This window comes from Ursus americanus, chromosome 3 (assembly GCF_024610735.1).
Source record: "Ursus americanus isolate L20-20 chromosome 3, mUrsAme1.1.p, whole genome shotgun sequence".
NCBI classification, from domain to species: Eukaryota; Metazoa; Chordata; class Mammalia; order Carnivora; family Ursidae; genus Ursus; species Ursus americanus.
In genome coordinates, this window is record NC_142129.1 from 5799564 (window position 1) to 5822458 (window position 22895).

General features: G+C 47.9%; 1 protein-coding gene and 1 long non-coding RNA gene across 7 annotated transcripts in view; one reads left to right on the plus strand and one right to left on the minus strand.

Moving 5' to 3' along the window:
- Window positions 1-15340, plus strand: part of PRKAG2 (protein kinase AMP-activated non-catalytic subunit gamma 2) — a 256153-nt gene extending 240813 nt beyond the window's left edge. For 4 of the 6 annotated variants that reach the window (XM_045792281.2, XM_045792282.2, XM_045792283.2 and 1 more), the window contains 7 exons: window positions 93-147; window positions 1146-1272; window positions 4191-4356; window positions 4704-4741; window positions 5846-5992; window positions 8944-9037; window positions 14161-15340. In XM_045792281.2, the coding sequence (XP_045648237.1) occupies window positions 93-147; window positions 1146-1272; window positions 4191-4356; window positions 4704-4741; window positions 5846-5992; window positions 8944-9037; window positions 14161-14192 (659 nt within the window). In that variant the 3' untranslated portion in view covers window positions 14193-15340. Of the gene's footprint in view, window positions 1-92; window positions 148-1145; window positions 1273-3385; window positions 3513-4190; window positions 4357-4703; window positions 4742-5845; window positions 5993-8943; window positions 9038-14160 lie in introns of those variants that run through there. The other 2 variants (XM_087860684.1, XM_045792285.2) reach the window with 2 other exon arrangements.
- Window positions 535-22895, minus strand: part of LOC148110324 (uncharacterized) — a 47197-nt gene continuing 24836 nt past the window's right edge. The window contains exons 2-3 of the long non-coding RNA XR_015723774.1: window positions 6063-6177; window positions 535-959 (exon numbers count right to left, since the gene is read on the minus strand). This is a non-coding gene — a long non-coding RNA (uncharacterized LOC148110324). The remainder of the gene's footprint in view (window positions 960-6062; window positions 6178-22895) is intronic.

Below are 22895 nucleotides of genomic sequence, written 5' to 3' on the forward strand. Positions count from 1 at the left end.
TAATTGTTATCTGTAAACTGAAGAGTAATTTATATAATAATTGCAAACAGCAAATGTGTTACTAATTGCATATTTTCTTTCTATAAAAACAGAGCTTTATTTACAAGAAACATTTAAGCCTTTAGTGAATATATCTCCAGATGCAAGGTAAACTTGTAAAGTTTTTCTCCTTTGAAAACATTCATTCAGATTGTTTTGTTTTCATGATTGATAGGTTTTTTTAGTCTAGATAGGCGACAGCCTTCTTAATTTCAAATATTAAATTTAATAAATTTAGAGAAATAGGAATCAGCCATTGTTTGTCCAAAGGATTGCTAAGGGGCTGGGAAGATGGTCAGACTAAGCAGCTTTAAAACCCGGACACCTGCCGCACAAACCGTGTGGGGAGCTTGTTAATCCTGCGTGTTCCCGGGCTCCACCTCCGACCTGCTCACTGGCCTCTGGAGGGTGGTGCCCAGGAATGGGCATTACAGCAGCTCCCCAGGCTCTCCTGTACCCCGACATGGAAGGGCCATCTCCGTTAGACACTGGTCCGGAGGCGGTCAGAAGAACACGCTGCCTCCTCGGTAGTGTTCTAGCACATACCTTGTGATCCAGGCCTTCTGGGACGGCTCTGATACGTTTCCACGTTGTATGAAAATATTCTGCAAACTCTAAGCACCAGTGAGAAAAAGTGGAATACTGATTTTTATTAGTTTATTTCTAAGTACAAAAAACCCAGATAAACGCACCGGTGTCTTGGTTGGCAGCCCCAGGAGAGGCCAGGGCAGCCCAGAAGCGGGCTGCATGAGGTCGGCTCCCGTGCGGGGCGCGGGCCACAGCTGCCCGTCGCTGCTGGTGTCCGGTAGCGGTCCTGGGGGTTCGCCCTGCCGTCTCTCAAACAGCAGCATTAAACTCACTACTGGAAACTGCTCTCCTAGAGATCCGTAGCTCGCACTCGTATCTGCGATTCACAGAGACTGAAAAATGGAAACACTTGCTGAGATAGCCAGTTTAAAACTTTTCCAAAACACAGTTTTAAGTCAAGTCAACCTTTTATTGCTACGATGTAAAAACACTGCAAATGCTTCTGAACTAGGGGCGCCCCAGAGCGTTTTGCAACTTTCTTTAAAGCCTCCTAACAACTTTGATGGCTTTTCCCGCAGCCTCTTCGATGCTGTATACTCGTTGATCAAAAATAAAATCCACAGATTGCCAGTTATTGACCCTATCAGTGGGAATGCACTTTATATCCTTACCCACAAAAGAATCCTCAAGTTCCTCCAGCTTTTTGTAAGTAGTTTTTAGTGTTTCTAAAGCTGTGGTTGCATCTACTTTAATCACTTCAAGTAAATTGGCTCCTGTCACCTCCGGAGGAGACGTTGTTAATTTTGGAATTGGGATTGTTAGGAGGTCTCCGTTTCTCAACTTACTGCTATTTAAATTGTACATTCTTCAAGTTGACTCCAGTTAAAAAGCAATCACCTTTCAGTGCAAGTATCAAAATAATAAAAACACTTGGAGTTCTCTATTTAAATTAGAATATTTTATCACTTAAAATATGAGGACAGTAAAGCAATTTGCAAGTCCGTCTAATTAAAAAAAGTGCTATGGAAGATAAATTGAGCCAGTATTTATAGCAAATTGCGTTATGATGCTTTATTGGTATCATGGTTCTGGAAACATTCAAAAAATACTGTCCCCAGGATTATCTTATTATAAATTGCAGCAGTAGAAAAACACAAAATGTATAAAATTTTGGCAAGAATCTACCATGTTGGTCCAAATTCGGGCTATGTTATCTGTAGGTTTTCTCAACTGCATTTGGAATGAAATGTCTTCATAATCATAATATTGGCCTCTTTGGTCAATATCTTTTAAAAGAGGCTCAGAAGGACCAGAGTTTGTTTGTTTGTTTACAAGAGGGCTTTAATTTTTTTCCTTTGGATTCTGTGCACCGAGTTTGAGGTTAGAAATAGTTGGTCAGCTGTGACCAGTAGGCGTCCTCATTCGTGGCTCAGAAATCACATGAAGTTTTGTTTTTGTTTTTTTAAGATTTTATTTATTTTAGAGGGAGTACAGAGGGAGAGGGGGAGAGAGAATCCTAAGCAGGCTCCACGGTGAGTGCAAAGCCTGCCGCAGGGCTCCATCTCACGCCCCGAGATCGTGACCTGCACTGAAATCACAGGTCAGATGCTTAACCTACTGAGCCACCCAGGTGCCCCGTGAAATCATTTTTCAAAAGAATTTAATGGACACTAAAAATCTACATCACATTAGCTTTTCCCTCTCCCTCTACACACTTCAGTTAAGGAAATGAGCTCGCATTTTGGGGTGATGCAGAGGAGTGGACGCTCCCTCTCCTGGAGCCCTGCCTCCATTCTGCCAGACAGGGGCACAGGGGTTCAGACATGGGGAGAAATCTTGTCCATCAAGCCAGTCCTAAAACTAACACTCTCCATGGTTAAATGCTAAGGAAGAAAGTAGGAAGTTTACTGAAAAGCATGCAGTTTAGTGGAGACACCGTGTCGGGGACAGTGAGGGACGTGTGGAGATGGCTGGACAGACGTCACCTCTGTCGTGCGCAGGCCCGGGGGTGGCCGTGCGCTGCTCTGGCTGCCGCCTCAGCATCAGGGCTGAACGGGACCCAGGCTGGGGCCGTGTATTCAGGGCCTGCAGGTGCCAGGCTTTTAGCCCGTCTGCCCCTCAGAGAGCAATTGTTGTAAAATAACGTTAATCGTGAGAGCCAGGGACTCTTAACGCATTTATGACATGGCAGCTACTGTCCTAAGCACTTCACAAGACACAGCTAATCCTCGCCTCCGCCCTCTCAGGTAGGTATTTTGATTAATCCCATTTTATAGGTGGTGAGACTGCGAGGTGGAGTGACTTTGCAGGTCACCGCTGGCCAGTGGCAGAGCGGTTCCTGCCCCGCGGCCTCCCTCCCTCCGCAGCCCTGTCAGCAGGCCGCCTGGTAGCTCCTTGGCACAGAGGCGCCTGGCTCAGAGGGTTAAACCTGCCCCAGGTCTCCCAGACGGGACGAGCTTGAGTCCAGCCCGTTTCCGAGGCAGACGAGGAATAACAGCTGGAGGCAGGCCTTGGTGTTTTCTCTTCCATAAAGAGTAGAGGACGTTGCCTCTGCCAGAACTGCCTTATATTTGGGCCAATATGGTAATTAAATTGTGCTCTTAGAATGTTCAACTGGAGGTTTTCAGATTAAAATACCGAATTCTAAATAAATTTCAGACCCTGATTTTTACCGAATTGAGATCATTTTCTGAGAAAAAGTGGCTTTACCCTTAGAGACATTTGACAGCCTAAGCGTACAATATGGAACAGGGGTTATCCTGCATCAAGATGGGCTAGATGACCTAATAGGTCTTTCTTTTTTTCTCTAAATTTCTAGGATTCTCATGATTTGAATATTGATGAACTCTTTGACTTGAACATTTTGTTTCTTCTAATTGTTCATCTTTTCCTGATAATTATAAGGTACACCAGGAGGACGGAATCAACTATACCCTTTATACAAGGTGGATTTTTGAAACCGTAGACCTTATTTTGTTTTAGTCAAACATGACCCTAGACTTCTCTCTTCTGACTTCTCCTTCCTCCTCTAAAACAGCCCATGAAAAGAAAAGTGAACTTTAAAGCTTCTTTTAATTCTGTTCGGTTGGCTTGGTCTTTGCTCCCAGTAATCACAAGCTGGTGTCCTCCAGAGGAGAGTTCAGGATGCAGGGTGGGATGGGGTGAGGACCAGCTTAGCCGCAGCTCAGATCACCCCCATCAAACGTGCTGGGTTTGGAAATGTGTGGGTTCTTCATAAATAACACTTAATGCTGACAGCAGGACCAGGAATTTAACATAAATAAGAATAAAGGATTCTTGGGTGGCTATGGGTCTTGATTTCCAAAGAGACCTCTTGTTCCCTCTTCCAGCCAGGTTTTCAGTGAGTGAAGGGAAGGGGAACGTTACGATGTGTGTGTTCTGCAGTATTTTACTAAGTAGTTAAATATAAGCTCAGAATAGAAATCAGTTTGAACAAAAACTACAATTCTTATATGTAACATTTCCACGTTAATTCAGCCAGCCAGGTAGACTGGTAGAGAACACTAACTTGAATTTGTTATAGTTTTTCGTCCAAGTGTGGACATGTGAACATTAAAAGGTGTGTTGGGCTCTAGAGCATTTGTATGTATCTTCCTGTTTAGATGTCTGATATGCCAAAGCCTGCCTTCATGAAGCAGAACCTGGATGCCCTTGGAATTGGGACCTACCACAACATCGCCTTCATCCACCCGGACACTCCCATCATCAAAGCCTTGAACGTCTTTGTAGAAAGACGAGTGTCAGCCTTGCCTGTGGTGGACGAGTCAGGTCTGTGGGTTTGGTCATACCAGGGCCGAGGAGACCATGCTTTGTCCTCTGGGGCAAACTTACTGTTAAATGGTCAACAGATTGGATTGGGTGGGTGGTGGGCAGGGATTGGGGATGAAAATTTAGATCTGGCAGATCAAGTCAGCACCAAGGAGCACTCAAGTTAATGAGAATTCTAACCAGCTTATTTTCACATTTTCCATTAAGATGTGATGTCATGTTCATTTAAAATTAGACAAGTTTGTTATTAGCAATACTTAATTGCTAGTAAGTGTCTGATTAGGATGGATTTTAAATGTTACTTTTTGTTTCTAAGACATTTTTCTAACATCTGTTTTCATTTTTAGGAAAAGTTGTAGATATTTATTCCAAATTTGATGTAATTGTAAGTATTTTTAATTTCATCACACCTGTCATCTAGAATGCATTTAAAACACTCATTAATCTGTTTGCGTTTTCCCCGAATTTAACAGCTTTTGCGGATATGCGATCAGAGCATTCTGTAGACTGTCCATAGTAATTGTATTTAACATTCACTGGCTCAGCAGTGAATAATACATTAGCATTTTATAGTTGTCTTTTCAGTACGTGGATAGTTTATCCAGCACTCCAGCATGTGTAAATATTTTAAATGGTCCTATTTCCACTCACAAGACGTTACTCGTTCTGCCAACAGGCAAGGGCTTAGTGCACACGTGAATTCGGGGATCCCTTGCTAGATAGAGCCCATTGTTTGCTAATTGGGAACAACTGTTCTAAAGACAGCAGCAGCATTCAGGAGAATGACTTAAAGTCCTATTTTTTAACCCTGGTGTATATCTGGAGGGGGTGCCACTTCTTTCCACAGGCTGCTTTCCTTTCCCCATTCATTTTAAATGCACTTCCTTAGGGTTTTATGGTATTTCTAAGAAATTCTAAGAAAGGGAACTGAAACTCTGGTAGCCCCAAATGTGCTCCTCCTTTTTGGCCGTAATGTCAGTCCCAGCGTTAAATATTTCTTTGCAGCCAGCTGCCTCAAACCCTTTTGTTGCATGTATTCTGCTTACCGATAACAGACATCCGGAAACAGGCACTTGGTTGGGTCAGGTTGTCCAAGGCTGAAGCCGTGTGGGTCTGTGGGGCCTGTCCAGAGCTCTTCGTCTCCCACTGCTTGAGCCCAGGGGCTCCCCAGCCTCGGGCACCCTGGGCGCTTCTCACCCTCTACAAATGTCCATCCGCCTCTCCAGAGACTTTATCCACTCGGGCTCTAGAGCCTCCCCGGGGAAGAATGGGGGGTTCTTCTGCAGGACAGGCCGTCCTATTTCACAAGGTTGCTCCACGATGCAGGTATATACCTCTCTGTAAGCGTCCGTTACTATTGGTGATGAACTAATGCTAAGGGCGGGTGATAACCTGGCGTGGTGGGACTCACGTAAGATGAACATGAATGTTTTTTAAAAAGAATGTGAATTGAAATGAAAGGATATGATTCACTGTTACTTTATTACAGAACCTTGCTGCTGAAAAAACCTACAATAACCTAGATATCACAGTGACCCAGGCCCTTCAGCACCGCTCCCAGTATTTCGAGGGTGTTGTGAAGTGCAGTAAGCTGGAAATCCTGGAGACCATCGTGGACAGGATAGTGCGGGCTGAGGTGAGGCAGCGGGGCCGCACTCCTCCCTCCCTCCCCACCCCTGCCCCACGGCGATGCCCCAAGTACTCACTGGCTGGGGCGCTGGGGGGATCGTGAATCGCAGGAACAGCCAGGGAGACAGAGGCAGGGTGTCGGATATCGACTTTCCCTCCAGAACCTCGCGTGTTCCCTGACGCGTAGGGCATCTGGAAATGTTCATTGAACTGATAAGTCCTGATATCATAGTTGAATCAAACTGGTAAGAGACTTTCATGGTTTAAAAAATACACAAGAAAACAAATGTCCCAAGGCCTTCAAGTTCCATTAGGGTATTTATGACTTTGAAGTTAAAAATGTGTGATTATATAGTCTTAACAAAGTGAAGGACAGATCAGAATTATCTTTTGATCTTTTTAAGTTAGTGTTCTCTCTTTCCTTAGATAATAGTAGACGGTCTGATAACGTCACCTCCTGACCGTCAGCACTTGTGTGCCCTCATACTTTACTGTGTGTAGGATTTTGGGGTGTACTTAAATAAAAGGTGAGCAAGATCACTGAATAACACATCTAATTCAATATACCCTCTCCCCAAATCATTTCTTTCCTTTCTTATTAAGGATAGGAATGTTCTCCCGTTTATCACTCTCTAGGACTAAAGGCTGCAACTGTGTTCTTTCTGGAACAATCCCTGAGTAGGCAGAAGCGTTCATAATGATACGTCTGCTCTGGTACTTTTTATTATAAATATGAGAATGCAGTCTAAGAAGAAGTGTCCCTGATAATTTTTTAGGCTAACAGGCGATCTTAACATTACATATGAAGTAGGGGTCGCATCAGAATACAGCCCCCTTGCTGGAGCCGTCAGATAGAAACACAGCCCCATTTTCATCATTGTGTATTGAAGACTGCCGCCTTGCCTTGTGCTCACCCTATGGGGGTCCCCCACCCCCATTACCTCTGCTGTGGCTTTTGAAATGTATTTCACTAGCATCTCAATATGAATTCTTAACTTTTTCTACCTGAATTTAATATCCATCACTCGTTTTCCAAAGAGTTTTCATTGAGTTAGGAACACATCTTAACTTTTTATCAAAGTCCTTAGAATTATGTGCCTTTTGAAGATCATAGGTAATGATCCTAATTATTTATAAGGACAATGGACGCCCATATGTTAGAATCCCTCATAACAGCGAAACATTCTAGAAGAGAAAAAGCCAGTTACTGTATATCGTATAATTCTGTGCATTTACATGCATATATGTGTGTAGAAAAGAAGCTAGAAGGGCCCACAGCGCAGTACTAACAGCGGCTGTTCCTGGGCGGCGGAGCTCTGGCTAACGCGGAGAACACGGAGAGCACGGTGCTCCTCCGCTCCGAGCTCTCTTGTTTGAGCATATATTACTCTCAGGTAAAAGAAAAAAGGTAATTGGCTCGTCCTCTCAGTTTATCTGGTGAGCAACAGATATTTCTTTGTGATAGGAAAGGGGTCATTGAGGAAAATAAAGATGTCATTCAACGCTTCTCATTACGCATCTTGACTTTTTTCCCCCATTAAAATAATTTCTTTCACCCAGTGGCTCCTTACCAGGGGACCAAGGCCAATTTTAGCTTAAATATAGCTGTTGGAGAAAGGGCCTCCAGTATCAGCAACGATTTGGTTTATTTATATGACATAAATACCACACCAGCTTTTTGATACCCAGGAGCATTCACTAGTTTAGACGCGGCAACAAGGGACAAGGAAATGTTTTTGGTGGTCATTTCTGCCTGGTAGAATTAATTCTCTGGGTGAGATGCCCACCCCTTGACCTTCAGTAGTTCAAAAGAGAGTTATTTAGTTAGCATTATTGAACGTTAACAACAAATTGTGTCTCCCATTGACAATACAGCATTCTCTGCTCCTAGATACCAGCCATTTTAATTTATAATTATAGTTCAATAATTGGATTGTATCGCAGGATTACTGAAGACCCTAAGGTTTTTTTAGAGAAATTTTTAAAGTTTAAGTCATCTCCACACTCAACATGGGGCTCGAACGCAGGACCCCAAGATCAAGAGTCGCAGGCTCTTCTGACTGAGCCAGCAGACTCCCCTAGAGGAGCTTTTAAAAGTCATGTCATGAGAAAGAACAAAGTGATTTTTTTTAACCCAAAGCAAGCTAAGATGTGAAAAGCATCCCCAACACAGTATCAGAGACAAACCTAAAAACAGAATTCCTTCCCTTTCCATCTCTTTCCAACTCACGGTGTGTGTTGAGGGGATAATGTTCCATAGGGAGAGGAAGATCGTCTCCAGGGCAACCAGCGGGCGTGTGGTCACCTCAGGCCTCAGTGCTAAAGCTCGGAAGTGAGGGCTCAGAGAAGCTCGATGCCTGCTCACTCCTCTCCTGTGTGAAGGGTGCTTTGTTCGAGTGACACCTCACAGCACCGGCCATTCGTTTATAAAAGACCTGAGTAGAACATGAGATGTGAATGTACTCTGTTTCACTTTATTATAGTTCATTTATCCTCTGAACTATATGAATGTATTAATGTCTGAACTTCAGGGAGAAAAGACTATAAAACAGTGAACCATGACCTGTTCTGTTCCAGCGTTCATTTGGACATCTTTCCCATGTAAATCAGTGGCGGATAGCTATTAGAAACTGAAATACTACTTTAAAAATGCAAAATTCTGTTTAAGAGAATATTATGGCTACATTGTACTTCATTGGTTTGGATTATATCATTCATACGTTAATATTCTAAAATTTGAGAACAGCGGGACACAGCTGGTGAATTTTTCCTACAAGTAAAGTCAGCATTGCATTTTAACTTTGGAGCCTAAGACCGTTCATGGTTCTGGACGCCATTTCTGTCTCTTATTTGTGGGACGTATTCCTTGTATACTATATGAAAGACGCATTTGCTAATACCCGTTGTAGGCAGAACCTTCTGTAAACCTGACATGGGAGCTACTTCTCTCGTTTGCAGGTGCATCGGCTGGTGGTAGTAAACGAAGCAGACAGCATCGTGGGTATTATCTCCCTGTCGGACATTCTGCAAGCCCTGATACTCACACCCGCAGGTATGCGTCCCGGCTGCGGGCCTTTCCCTTAGAGCGCAGGCCGAGCGGGGAGCAGGGCGGGGGGCCGCCAACCGCTGCTTCCCCACTCATGCCTCCGCACCATGTTCGCTTTCTGTGCGGCTGTTCTTTGTAGTTATGGTGCTCTAGTTGGGTGAGAGAGAAAAGTTTATAGAAAGTATTCTCAGGAGCATCCTATCCACGACCACAGTGCCTGGATAATTGAGGTTTCATTGCCAGATTCATAACCTTTTCCATTAAAAAGCTAAGATCTCTTCAGTTTTGCTTTATTTTTAGGACTATTTCCTGGAAAACATAGGAGGGAAATTCATTGGGTTCTAACTATTGAAACCATCATCTATCCTTAAAAAAAAAAAACACAACTTACTAGTGTTTTGAGTATATAAAACAGAAGACCTAAACACAAATTTTTTTCCATTAATTGTGTATTGGAAATTACATTAACTACCAAACAGCAAATGACTAACCTCGTTTTCTGCCAGATCAGCTCTGAGCATGTGCTTAGGCCACGGTCAGGGAGCATGCAGGGAGAGGGGAGGAGGGGGCTCCAAAAAAAGAGGGGTTGGTGTCTCCTTTGTGCCATGTTTCATAGAGGTGGGATGAAGGGTCCTAAAACACCAGCCCTCTCTTTCTCCTCCCTTCCCACCCCCTTTAAGCACAAACAATCCAGCCTTGGGCCAGACTGAGCTGTGCCAAGACAGGCCAAGACCGCAGACTAAGTCACTCCTGGGAGTTTCAGGTGTACGTCAAACAGTAAAGTGTGCGTGTACTAGAATGAAATCGAACTAGCCAAGACTAGGGTTCAGTTGGCTTGTAACCTAAAGATGCCCATCTTAGAGGGATCCCGCCACAGGGAGAAACCTCCCGCCCACGCCGTGACGCCCGTAGAGCAGCAGCACCTGGACGCTGTCCGCAGAATCGGAAACTCTGCAGACGGGCCCTCGGACAGTCATTTTCAACTTCAGCTGTTAGGGAACCTGAAATTCCCGATATTCCTCATAATCATGAAAACTGATAAAATGACTAAATGAATGTGAGACTGTGGACAGTATTATTTGTAATAACCCCAAACCGGAAATAACCCAGACACCTAGCAGAAGCCGACTGCATGACCTCCCGCAGCACTGACCGTGAACACACCTTGCTGTATTCGACCTCACACACGTGACATCGAGCAGAGGAGCAAGACCAGTCAGGGCGTGCGATGACGCTAACCGACAACATAACACAGCTCCTGGTGCACGGTGGGAAAAGGCCTCCTCCCGGGCAGACTCGTCCTTGCAGGCACATAATTCGGCACCTTCAGAAAAAGGCACCCCTTTCCCGGGCAGCGGGCCTGGGCCAAGGCACACATATGCTCGGCAGCATCAGGGTGAACTTCAGCCCTCCTCCGTCCTGTGGCCAAGATTCTTTGTGCACTGCAAACTCAAGACCGAACAAGTCAAGTTGTTCAGCCTCTTTATGCCTCGTGTCACAGGCCGTAAGAATGAGCATGTTGCCTGGGGCGCCTGACTGGCTCAATCAGGAGAGCATCAGACTGCTGATCTCGGGGTTGTGAGTTCAAGCCCCACGTTGGTATAGAGCTTACTTTAAAACAATTGTTTTAAAGTTTTTCAATTAAAGTGAGAAAGTTGGGCTGGATGAGTTTACATTTCCATCCACATTTGATATTTTAAAAATTCTAAGTCCCTAATACTGCTCTGTGGGGAGGAACCCTGTTCCACAACCAGAATTTGGAATGTGCGTTTCCATAGAAATAACTTGCTAAAGATAGTAGTGAATTAGAATTCTCTACCATGGAGCGTGTAGAACGCTAGGAAATGCTCCAAGTGAACATCTGGATCAGCACTCTCCTGGACCACAGGGCCGGCCGGCCTCGGATCAGCAGCCCTTGAGACGCTCACACGCGGGCGGCACGGCGCGGTGTAAGCATCAGACGAGGAGTCCAGCCGGTTCGCCTGGTGCCCCTCGTGCCCTGGGAGCTGCCTGAGTGGGCAAGCTGCTCGCCTCCTTTGGCCTCTGCCCAGTGAGCTGCAGAGCGAGCAGACTCGCACAGGCCCTGCAGCCCTCCGAGACTCTGACCTGAACCCAGAAGCATGCACGAAGCCGTCTGTGCGCCGCGAGGCCCCGCCGGACCCGGGAGCCGCCCCGCAGGGTGGGTGTTCGCGGACCAGTCAGTGAGAGGCCCTTTCAGAAAGCGTCCACCGTGACACGAAGAAAAGGTACCAGAGGTTCTTCTTTTCAACAGCTGACGGACACAGTCCTCCACTGAGGATGCTGATTCGCTGTAGTGTTTCTCTTCAGCAGCTCCTTGTAAAACTCAGACGGTCCAAACGAACCGCACGTGCACACACAGCACCAGTGAGGCCGTCGTCTGAAGGCAGGAGCCACAGCTGGTCAGCCCTTGTTCTTAGAGACTGTTCAGCTCTTCCAAAAGTCTCCTTGTGTCTGAAGCTAACACAGGAGAAGCTGCTGAGATGAGAAAAAAGGTGGCGTTCCCAGCAACCTGTTTGGAAACGCACCAGCCCGATAGGTGTTACGTGCAAATATCCACAGACCTAACACTTTAAAACGTTCTCAGGAGTGTGTACAGACGCATGTGGGACACACCGCGGGGTCGGTTCCAGACCACTGCAGTAAAGCGCATATCGCAATAAAGCGGGTCCAAGGAATTTTAAAACGACAACGGACATGCCTTCATTGAACGATACTTTATTGCTAGAATGTGCTAACTGCCATCCGAGCTTTCGGCGAGTCAGTCCTGCCGCAGCTGGAGGGTCTGGGCGGCGCTGCCGACCCATCAGGGTGCTGGGCGCTGGAGGCCGGCGCGGCCGTGCAGGTTCGTAAGACAGGCGTGCGGTTCGCCGCCTCGACGGCTCGTCCGTCACGGTTTCTCTGCCGCGGCCGGTGCTGCCGGGTGGCATTTTACCCGCAGCAGAACTGCCTTCAGAATTGGAGTCCGTCCTCCCGAGCCCTGCCGCTGCCTCGTCGGCTGAGCTGCGGTCACCTTCTCGATCCTCGGTGGTCGTTTCAAGCATCGTCTCGGCGTCTCCGCCAGGACGAGCCGCATCCGGGAAGCCCCTTGCTTGGCGCGGCCCGAAGCAGCGGCTCCTCGTCCGCTCACGTTCGGTCCGGACTCTGCAGCAGCTCCGTGCCGTCTTCGGGCTCCACGCCTGGTTCTGCCCTCTGGCTGTGTCTTAGTTGTTGCGTTTCTAGAGCACAGACGGAGGGGACTTAGCATCAGTCTTAAGCACCCTAGGGTTTTCAGGTCACCGAGCACCGGCTTCCGCCTCAGGTCACCAGCCGCATTAGCCCCTCACAGGAGGGTCCGCCTGTCCTTTGAAGCTTGAAGCCAGGCGCTGCCTTCTCCTCTCCGGCTGCGAAAGTCCTCGCTGGCGTCTCCTCCAAGAGCAGGCTGTCTCGTCTGCGCGGACAGTCTGTGGTTTAGTGCGGCCACCTTCATCGGTGATCCTAGCTGGAGCTTCTGGAAAGCTTGCTGCTTCACCTTGCGCTCCTGTGTTACGGGGACGGCGTCTTTCCTTGAGCCTCCTGACGCGGCCTCTGCCAGCTTCAGACGTTCCTTCTGCAGGTCCTCACCTCTCAGCCGTCCTAGAACCGAGGAGAGTCCGGGCCGGCTCTGGATGAGGCTTTGGCTTAAGGGAGCATGTGGCTGGTGTGGTCTCCTGGGCAGACCACTGCCCCTTTCTCCACGCAGCAATAAGGCTGTTTCCCTAATCATTCGTGTGTTCCCTGGAGTAGCACTTTTTTTTTTTTTTAAGTTTATTTAAGTAATCTTCTACACCCAACATGGGGCTCCAACTAACGACCGCAAGACCAAGGGTCACACACTCTTCCGACCAAGCCTGCCAGGTGTCCCTGGGGTAGCACTTTCGATTTCCTTCAAAAACTTTTCCTTTGCATTGACAACCTGGCTGTTTGTTAAAAGAGGCCTGGCTTTTGACATGCCTTTCTCGCACTAAGCTTAATTAGCTTTTGATATAAAGTGAAAGATATGTGGTGGACTGTTCCTTTCCCTTGAATACTAGGGGCCATCGTAAGGTTGTTAATTGGACTGATTTCAATATTACTGTGTGCCAGGGACTAGGGAGGCTTGAGGAGAGGGAGAGAGATCAGGGAATGGCTCGTCAGGGGAGCAGTTAGAACACACACATTTATTAAGCTGCTGTCTTATGTTTGTGTGTGGTTCATGCTGCCAACAGTTAAAATAGTAACATCAGAGATCACTGAGGGGCGCCTGGGTGGCTCAGCTGGTGAAGCTCACTCAGGTCATGATCTCCTGGGTCGTGGGATCAAGTCCCGTGTTGGGCTCCATGCTCAGTGGGGAGTTTGCTTGAAAGATTCTCTCCCTCTGCCCCTCCCCTCCTTTCCCCTGCCTCTTTCTTGCTCTCAAATAAATAAATCTTTAAAAAAAGATCAGTGATCACAAATCACCATAACAAGTAAAATATGAAAAACTTTGAAACACAGAATTACCAGAATGTGACAGAGAACAAATGCTGGTCGGAAAACAGCGCAGCAGGCTGGCTCGATGCAGGGTTGCCGCAAACCTTCAGTTGTAAGAACTAATCTGCCAAGTGCAGTAAAGCGAAGCACAAGGAAGGAGGTGCGCTGTGTGACAGCAGTACCGTGCACCTCCACTACAACACGGGCATCCTCCACTACAACACGGGCGTCCTCCACTACAACACGGGCGTCCTCCACTACAACACGTGCCGTCCTCCACTACAACACGGGCGTCCTCCACTACAACACGTGCGTTCCTTCTTTCACAAATTCTAGCAGTTCTGCTAGAACCCTTTTCTTTTTCCAAACTAAATCTTGCATATTTCGACTTCTGACATGTAGCACAGACTCGAAGTGGGCTGCTGTGACTGCAGGTGGGGGAGAGGTGCTTGGAGCCACCTGCTCATCTCCTGTCCCTGCCTCCCAACATCTAGAACATTCTCCTAAGGCACTGCAGAATATGGGTTAAGACCACCAAGCGGGGGGGGGGGGGGGAACCACAGCTGCTGTGTGTAGGACAGGCCCAGCTGCCACGTATTTTTCCATTGCTTTGACACTTTCATTTCTCCATCTCCCGACAGGTCCCAAACAGAAGGAGGCGGAAGCAGAATGACCACTGTGAGCGGAGAAGCCCTTGGAGGAGAACCTGAACAGAGATTCTGGGTCACGCTTTGCCTCATGAACACTGACCGTGACAGATGACAGTCGAATGGCTAAGAATGTATATCAGGGTTTAGTGATGGGTATTTTTTCCAGTGATATTGAAACTGAGCATAAGAAACAGAGTTTATGTGTTTGAAGATTCAGGCTTGCATTAAAAGACTGTTTTCAGACTTTGTCTGAACGATTTCAAATGCTGTATGTTATTAAAGTGCACTGTGTCCTGAAATTTTTATTACTTTTCATTTCAAAGAATTCACTGGTCTGTAACAGGTAATATGACATAAGGCGAGTGCATGGCCTCTTCAGACCTAGTGCCTTATGTCAGAACACGCGACATGTCATCACCGCGGCCCATGGCAGCTGGAGCCACACGGTGCTGGGGCGTGAAAGTCTTTGGACCTTTACCAAATCAGTTTGTTTTCATTAGATTTGTCGAACAGTTGTAATTTGGATATAAATAATTACTTTATAAAACTTTAATGACAGTTTTATGTTTAAGTGTCTGTTCTGAACTATAATGTAAACAAAACTGCTTTACAACAGCTTTATTTATTTTTACTTTCATGCAATTTTTTACACATCGTGGTGGGGAAGCTTCACCGTACCCATTAATAAACCATTGGTTGTTATTTTTAAATGGCAAATTTCTCATTTAAGTTTGGATCTGGAGAGGGTAGGACTTCTAAAATAGCCACCGTTAGGTTTTAAAAGCTGAAGTGTCTGAAAGCACGTGTGGAGACCTGCTCTGCTAGACTGGAAACAGGCAGCGGTTATGAGGAAACAAAAGTGCCGGGAAGATGTCTATTTTTTTCTTGTGTATTGAAATGTAAAATCATGACGTTTGTATGACTGCTGATGCGATTGTTTTTGTAAATTTTATTGTGGCATATACAGTATTGTCATATGGTTGAGAAGAAACACAATGTTTCCTAATGTAAGTGCTCTGAAAATGTCGACACTGTGTGTGTATATATATATATATATATATATATATATATATATATATATATATATATATGAGTATAGTTTGATTTTTTTGTTTTGGGGTTTTTTTTTTTTGGCAGATTGAAAAATTAAAATAAATCTTATTATCGACCATTTTGTTAAAGACGTTCTTTAAAATACCATGTCTTTCAGCACATATTCATTAAAAATCTGCACGCAGTTCCCCACTCAGATATTTCTCCCCAAATGAAGAACATGAATTCTATCCCTTTTTCCATCATCAGAAAAAAAACGCTTAATGACTTGATTCATAAACTTCACCTCTCTCCACTATTAAATAGAATTTAATGAAAAATTGGTGTGCAGATTTTCGTGCCAAGCGTCGCTTTTTTGATCTCCTAAGAGGCCAAATATGAGAGCACATGGGTCCATTTCCCCACAGAAACAACTGTGACTGTGACTGTGACTTAGGTTAACGATAACACTTGGGAGAAAGCAAAAAAGGCACAAAGCTCGTAAGACAGTTCTGAAACTCAAAGCCTGTTTTCATCCCACCGCCGGTTTGCATGGCGCACACGAGTGTGCACTGACTCCACCACGTGTGGGTGTGGGCTGTGTCTATTCGGCCTCAGAACCTGGACCGTTTACAGAGATGTGTTAACGTTTTCTCCTCCCACGAGGCGCAGTCCCGCCCACGGGGAGGGCGGGGCTGTGCGCATGCGCCCACACTCGGGCTCGGGGCACACCCGCAGGAGCTCGTCCGGCCACACGCGCCCACACTCGGGCTCGGGGCGCACCCGCAGGAGCTCGTCCAGGGCACACGTGCCCACGCCCGGGCTCGGGGCGCACCCGCAGGAGCTCGTCCAGGGCACACGTGCCCACGCCCGGGCTCGGGGCGCACCCGCAGGAGCTCGTCCAGGGCACACGTGCCCATGCCCGGGCTCGGGGCGCACCCGCAGGAGCTCGTCCGGCCACATGTGCCCACACTCGGGCTCGGGGCGCACCCGCAGGAGCTCGTCCAGGGCACACGTGCCCATGCCCGGGCTCGGGGCACACCCGCAGGAGCTCGTCCAGGGCGGCAGCCACTCACCAGACGGAGGGCTGTGATCCAGGAGCTGCTTCCAGCAAGTGATAAAAGACAGGGTTCTGTTAGGTGTCCTCTCGGTGCCCTTCTAGAATGAAGGAAAAGTGCCACTTCAGCCCGATGAAGGAAGGATTCTGAGGGAAAAGCCTAACTGACCTGAGAGAAACCACCTGGGCGCCATTGCGGGATGAGCCTCAGGTGTTTGCAGAGCCCTGCTCCCCGGCAGGCTCGAGGGGACCCCCTGAGCAGCAGGCATACTGGCATCGGCGGGGCCTGCCCCCCCCCGCCCCCACCGTGGCCCTCACACCAAGGAGGAGCTCAGGGCACCCAAAGGCTTGTGAACAAATGAGTGATGAATATGAAAGAGCGTATCAACACGAACCACATCTGTTCCAGAAATGGAGGGCATCCGTTCTGTTTTATATTCTAATCTCTAAGAGAAACAACAGATTTATTGAACCAATGACATTTCTTAGATTCTCCTACAGAAACACTTGCATGAGCAGACAGTCCTCTTAAACCACTGGCTCATCAACCTAGGGAGATGTTGGACCCTAGGGGACATGTGGCAAAGTGGAGACATTTTCGGTTGTCGCCACTAGAGGTGGGGGTGGGGTGTGTAGTACTGGCACCAGGTGGGTAGAGGCCACAGATGCTACAGAGGATGGTCCCCATGACACAGAATACCCAGTCCAAGATGCAAGTAATGAGCTTAGACACTCTGCCCTGAACAAGTAAAATCCTTTGGGTATTTTGGCTACATTTGTTACTTTCTTACTGAATCCTTCTGTCTTTGGGGAAGAAAAACTCAGCAGGCAGCCTTTCTGGGAAGGGAGACAATCAAAGTAATCCACAGGTGGATTCCATAGGATTTACTTTCAAAGTAAGCTGGAGAAAACTCCAACCCGTAAGGAAATACTTGGAAATACTTGGAAAATTAGTTTCACAGTTTATAAAGAAATCTAGAAGGAGTTACAAAATTGTTTTTCACATAAAATTTCCTATAAAATTGGCATAGTTATAAGTCTGCATAAAGACTATGCTTAAGACACATTCACAGGAAACCCCTAAAATCCCCCCCCATTGTGGACATAGCCTGATTTTATTTCTTGGACTTAACACACTGCACAGAATTTACCTTAAACATCGACCACAGCAATGGCATGGGAGGTACGATTATCACTTGGCTCTCAAAGGTATTGAGATCCTTCCTGCAGGGAGGTCAGAGAAAAGCCAGGTATCTAGATCCTTCTAGAACCCTCCGTGCTTGAAATACTGCTGACCTCCACCTCCAAGGAACTCGCAGATGGGAATCAGAAGACTAGCATTTTGAAATGCTGCTCTGACTTCAATTATGGGCTTCCCTCTCTGGAAAGCCCGCATCACAATCATCTGCTCTCACCAGAGCCTAAGGGCCACCTACGTCTGCCTGGTAGGTTGGAGATGCAGGATTGGTCTCAGCTGCCCCCACTCACCAACGTCAGGAGCTTCTGGCCCTCTCCCTCCCCCTGCTCCTGCCGGGACACTGGTCACCACCACAATAGTCCCAGACTGCCACCTGTCACTGGTGCTCCTTTACCCCAGGCCGAGAGCCACCGCACGCACCCCAGGTACCCCTCCTCCCTGCCCCAGGAAGAAATGCTTCTGACCCTCCTCCAGGTGCAGAGTCTCTCCCTCCTAGCCCAGCGCACAGGCCTGAGAACAGGTCCCTTCCTGTCCTTCATACCTCTTCCAAACTGTGCTGCTGAGGCCTGGGAGAAATAAGAAATGGCCTGACGCCAAGCCCTGGGCTGCTCAGGGCCACAGCCTCAGCCGTAAAGACAAGGGAACTTCCACCTGCTGCGCACGAGGCCTGGCGACTGCCTGGCCAGCAAAGACCCGAGGAGGGAGAGCATCCCCCTGCCTGCGGCACATGCACGCCTGGCGCCCTCCTCGCTTTGGCTTCCTGGCCAGCAAGGCTCCCCGAGCTGTTGATAAGCCCAAAGCGCTGACCCTTCCAGTTTACATTTGTCACAGCCATTAAGTTGCATTTTTAAACAAAAACTCTCACCATCTCGGGTGCCTGGGTGGCTCAGTTGGTTGAGCGTCTGCCTTCATCTCAGGTCATAATCTCAGGGTCCTGGGATCGAGCCCCTGCTCAAGCTCTCTGCTCAGTGGGGAGTCTGCTGCTCTCTTTCCCTCTGCCCTTCCCCCAGCTCAAGCTCCCTCTCTCTGTCTCTCTCTCTCTCTCTCTCTCTCTCGCACACGTGCACTCTCGCTCTCAAATAAATGAATAAAATCTTAAAAAAAAAAAATTCTCATCATCTCATTTCACTGCTCAGAAACCATCACGGGCCCCGGGCCCCCGCAGCCCTTTTCTCCTGCTGAGCCTCCCACCCACATGCTCCCTGCCCTTCTCAAAGCGCCAGGCCTTCCACACCTGCCCACCGGCCTGAGCGGGTCCCCCACCTTGCTTCCCACCTGCAGACATTCAACTGCTCTCTCAAATGCCACCTCTGCCCTGGAGGCTCGCTGGACTCTCCCCTGCTCACAGACGGATGCCTCCCTCCTCACGCAACCCCGAGCCACACTCCCGTCGGCCTGGTCCACCCTGCATCCTTCCTGGGCGGAGGGGGGCGCTGGAGGCCTCCTGGCACCTGGGGCAGAAGATGTGCTCTCAGCACTGCCCTGAGCACCAGGAAACTCGTAACATCCCTCGCCTTTCCTGGCCTGGCTTTTCCCTCTGTACAGTTACCGAGAAGGACAGATACGTGTGCGCATGCTGTCACATGTGAGGGCACTCCCTGAACACTCAAGGACTCGCCAACGTTAGTAGCAGGCGTTGTCCTCAGTGATGCAGCGGCCACCCAAGTCCCTCAGGGAGGGCAGAGCACCCCACTCATCTCCATACGCTTACAGTGGCTCCTCGCTGGGCCTGAGAGGGGCTTCACGAATGTCCGTCTGACGTCTGGTGAGTGGCCGGTAAAGGCCAGGACATGGACTAGGATCGGGGGGCTGGTGACATGCTCCAAGCACGTGAAGCCGTGCCCCGAAATAGCCAGGTAGAGAGGCGCCGCAGAATGGAGCGCCGTCCGCAGATTCCGAGGCAGCCCTCTTCTCTGCCTTACACTGTAACTTTTGAGTTCTGACCCAGGTATTCCAGAAGAGGACGCCGAAGGCAGGCCCCTGAGGGCGTGCGCCTGTCTGACACAAAGGGCACCTCCTTCTCAGAGGAGGGGATGTGGACGCCCGCAGACCCCCACGGCACCCGCGGTCACGGGAGAGGGCTGCCCCGACTGGTCGGGACGGCAAAGCATGGAACAGCACAAGCGCCAAGCTCCCTTCCCTTGGGAGGAGGACGGAGGAAAGAGACAAAAATGAGGCTGGCTTCAGGCGCTGGGAGTGGAAAAGACCAGAGAGACGGGAGCACCAACACAGCCCCTCACACCTCCAGAGAAGCAGAGGATTTGATAAGCTCACTCCTGACCCTCTTAAAATCCAGAAGCAGCCATTCCAAGATATTTTGAGAATTCCTATGTACCATCTTTCTTTGCACCTTGTCTTCTTTTTAACAGCTGACAAAATTTCCAGAAACTTCCAAAAAAAAAAAAAAGTGCTGGTTGAGGAACAGCCCTTGGGAAAATTTGTAATCAGAAGTGGCAGGTGAAAGGAGTTGGCAGGTGGAAGCGGGTGGAAGATGGGTGGTCCGTTGTTGGGGGATTTCCAGTAAACCAGCCTGGAATGACATCATCCCTGTTGCTTTCCAGAACCACATCACAGAGAATATTTGTTTAGTACTGATCAATTAGAATTCTGTATCAGTTAATTTCTTTAGCAACTACTATGCTGTGCACGAAGCGCCGACCGCGGGCCGGGCACTGTCCGAGGGGTCTGGGCCACATCTGTGAACACGACAAACCTCAGCCCTCAGGAGCTTCTGTTCTCGCGCCCAGGCTGAAAATCTGAAAAGCAGAGCAACGCCACAGCATCTTAAGGTTTTTGCTCCAGCAATTTTCTCCCCCTGGATCAGCCCCCCGGCCCCCAGCCCAGATTTCAGCTCAGCCACCCCCCTCACCACCTCCAGGTCTTGCTGTGATCTCGCCTTCTGGATGAGGCCTGTTTTGACCACATTCTATTAATAACTACTAGCACCATAAATAACAACAATGCAAAGGAAAAGAAGGGGGAGGAGAAGCGACAAGCTACTGAGTGCGTTTCCTGCCAGGCGCTCTTCGGGGCCTGCGCGCGCTCTGATCCTTGCACAACATCTGAGGCAGTCTTTATCAGCACCAAGCTGGTAACCTGGCCAGCCTGGTACCACTTGGAATTCGAGGACTTTGGGACTTGACAACAGGCCTCACTCCAAAGCCCGTGCTCTTAATCCCAGTTCAAAACAGCTACTGCGAGTTGAATTGTGTCCCCCAAAAAGTTTTGAAGTCTTCACCCCCAGTACCTGGGAATGTGGCCTTATTTGGAAACAGGGTCATTGCAGATGTGATCAAGCTCGGTGAGGTCACACTGGAGCCAGGCAGGCCCTAATCCAATGACTGAAGGCCACATGACAATGGGGACAGACATGGGTGTGACAAAGCTGGGCACCGAGGAGGTGCTTGAAATGTTCCATAATAAAGAGTTGTTTTCAAAACTTAAAAATTTTTACAAAAGTAAGCCATTTGCTTTCCTTTTAAAAGCAATTTTCTCTTAACCTAGACATTTTAAAATTAAAATACATGAAAGGAAAGATGTGACTGAAAATAAAAAAGCAGAAACATGGTTTCTCAGATGGTGATAGAGGTTCATTTTCTGGTACCGTGAAACCATTTGTTAGAAATAGGGCACACTCCTATTCTTAGCACATTGAAAGGAAAGTTGTCTTCAAAAGTAACCATATTATAGATTTCAGACATCTTAACACAACACTTAGTGATGAATGATTAAGATTCGCTCATTATACTCGTGCACCTGATGGTTCTATTTATTATACTATAAATTAGTTGACCCAAATGCTATTTTTTGAAACAAGTTTTTTTAAGAACTGTAAACAGTTTTTAAAAGAGAACAGTGTGTACTTCTATTATTTGCAAATTGCCTGGAGGAAGAGTGCTCCCCACTTCTGTCGGTGAAACCAAGATGATGGTGGGAGCCAGCGGGGAGCACAGCCCGCAGGTCAGGCAAATGACAGGCCAGCCTCCTGCAGACCCACGGCCATTCTCAGGTGGCGGTCACTGGGTCAAAGAACACTGACCTGGGGGCAGCCCTGCTCCTCCAGCCACGCTCAGCCCCCCCTAGCCTCTTGCTCAAGTCCCTGTGAGCACCCCTCCCTCACCGGCAGTCCCTCACTGTCCGCCCCTCTGGTGGCCCTGCCTCCTCATCCAGCCTGACTCCACTGTCCACGCCAGACACCACCAACCACCCCCCCACCCCGTCCTCCTGAAAAAGACCTGCCCCGCCCCACCCCGCAGGGCCCTGACTGACCCCCACCCTGGCCCCCCACACACTCTGCATGGCCCTGGCTGAACCAATGCCCCCCCCCCCTCCGCGGGGCCCTGGCCAGCCCTCAGATGTCACATCTGCGGGTGCTTAGTTTTCCATCATCTACCATTAATTCGTCTCCAAACCCTCTGCAAGAAAACACTAGTCCCCTCACCCTGAGTTGAAAACGTGAGGTAACCCATCTATTCTCTTTTCCTCAGAGATACCACTTACGGGCTTTGCCGTCCTCCTGCGTCCATCTGGACCAATGACTTCTAGACCTGCTGCCCGGCCAGATGCTTGCCAATTTTATTCTTTCCAAAACCAGCATGTTAGTTTGTTAAAAATATTTAATTCTGGGGGCGCCTGGACGGCTCAGTCAGTTAAGCATCTGCCTTTGGCTGGGGTCATGATCTCGCGGTCCTGGGATCGAGCCCCTCAACTGGCTCCCTGCTCAGTGGGAAGCCTGCTTCTCCCTCTCCCGCTCCCCCTGCTTGTCCTCTCACTCTCTCTCTCAAATAAATAAAATCTTCAAAAATATTTAATTTTGTTTTCTATATCTTTCACTTCAGTTCTTTATTTTTCCTTCCTTCTGCTTTCCTTAAGTATATTATATTCTTCTAACTTCTTAAATGGGTCACTAAGCTCAGTAATGTTCAGCCTTTTTTGTTGTTCTAATGTAAGCATTTAAGGTTAACTTTTTCCCTTTTATGGCATCCCGCATGCTTCTATTTGTAGCATTTTTATTACCAGTTTAAATAGTTTCTAATTTTCTTTATGATTTCTTTTTGACCCACGAATTATGCAGAAGTATATCTCCTACTTTCCAAATGGATTCTCTATGTTTTGTTATTGATTTCTAACTTGATTGCATTGTGGTCAGAGAATGCGGTTGACAGAAGTTCTTGGAAATGTGTTGAGGCTTGCTTTATGACCCTCTCCGTGGTCGCCTTTCATAAATGGCTTATGTGTCTGAAAAGAAGGTGTATTTCTTTTCATTTGTTGACAGCAATGTCCTACAGGTGGTCATAGAACTACTTTGTTAATTCTGCCGTTCAAATCTTTTCTGTCCTCACTGACTGTTAAAAACGACTTCACCTATCAACTACTAAAAGGTATTAAAATGTCCTGTATGATTTCAATTTTCCTTGCAATTCTGCCAAGTTTTGCTTC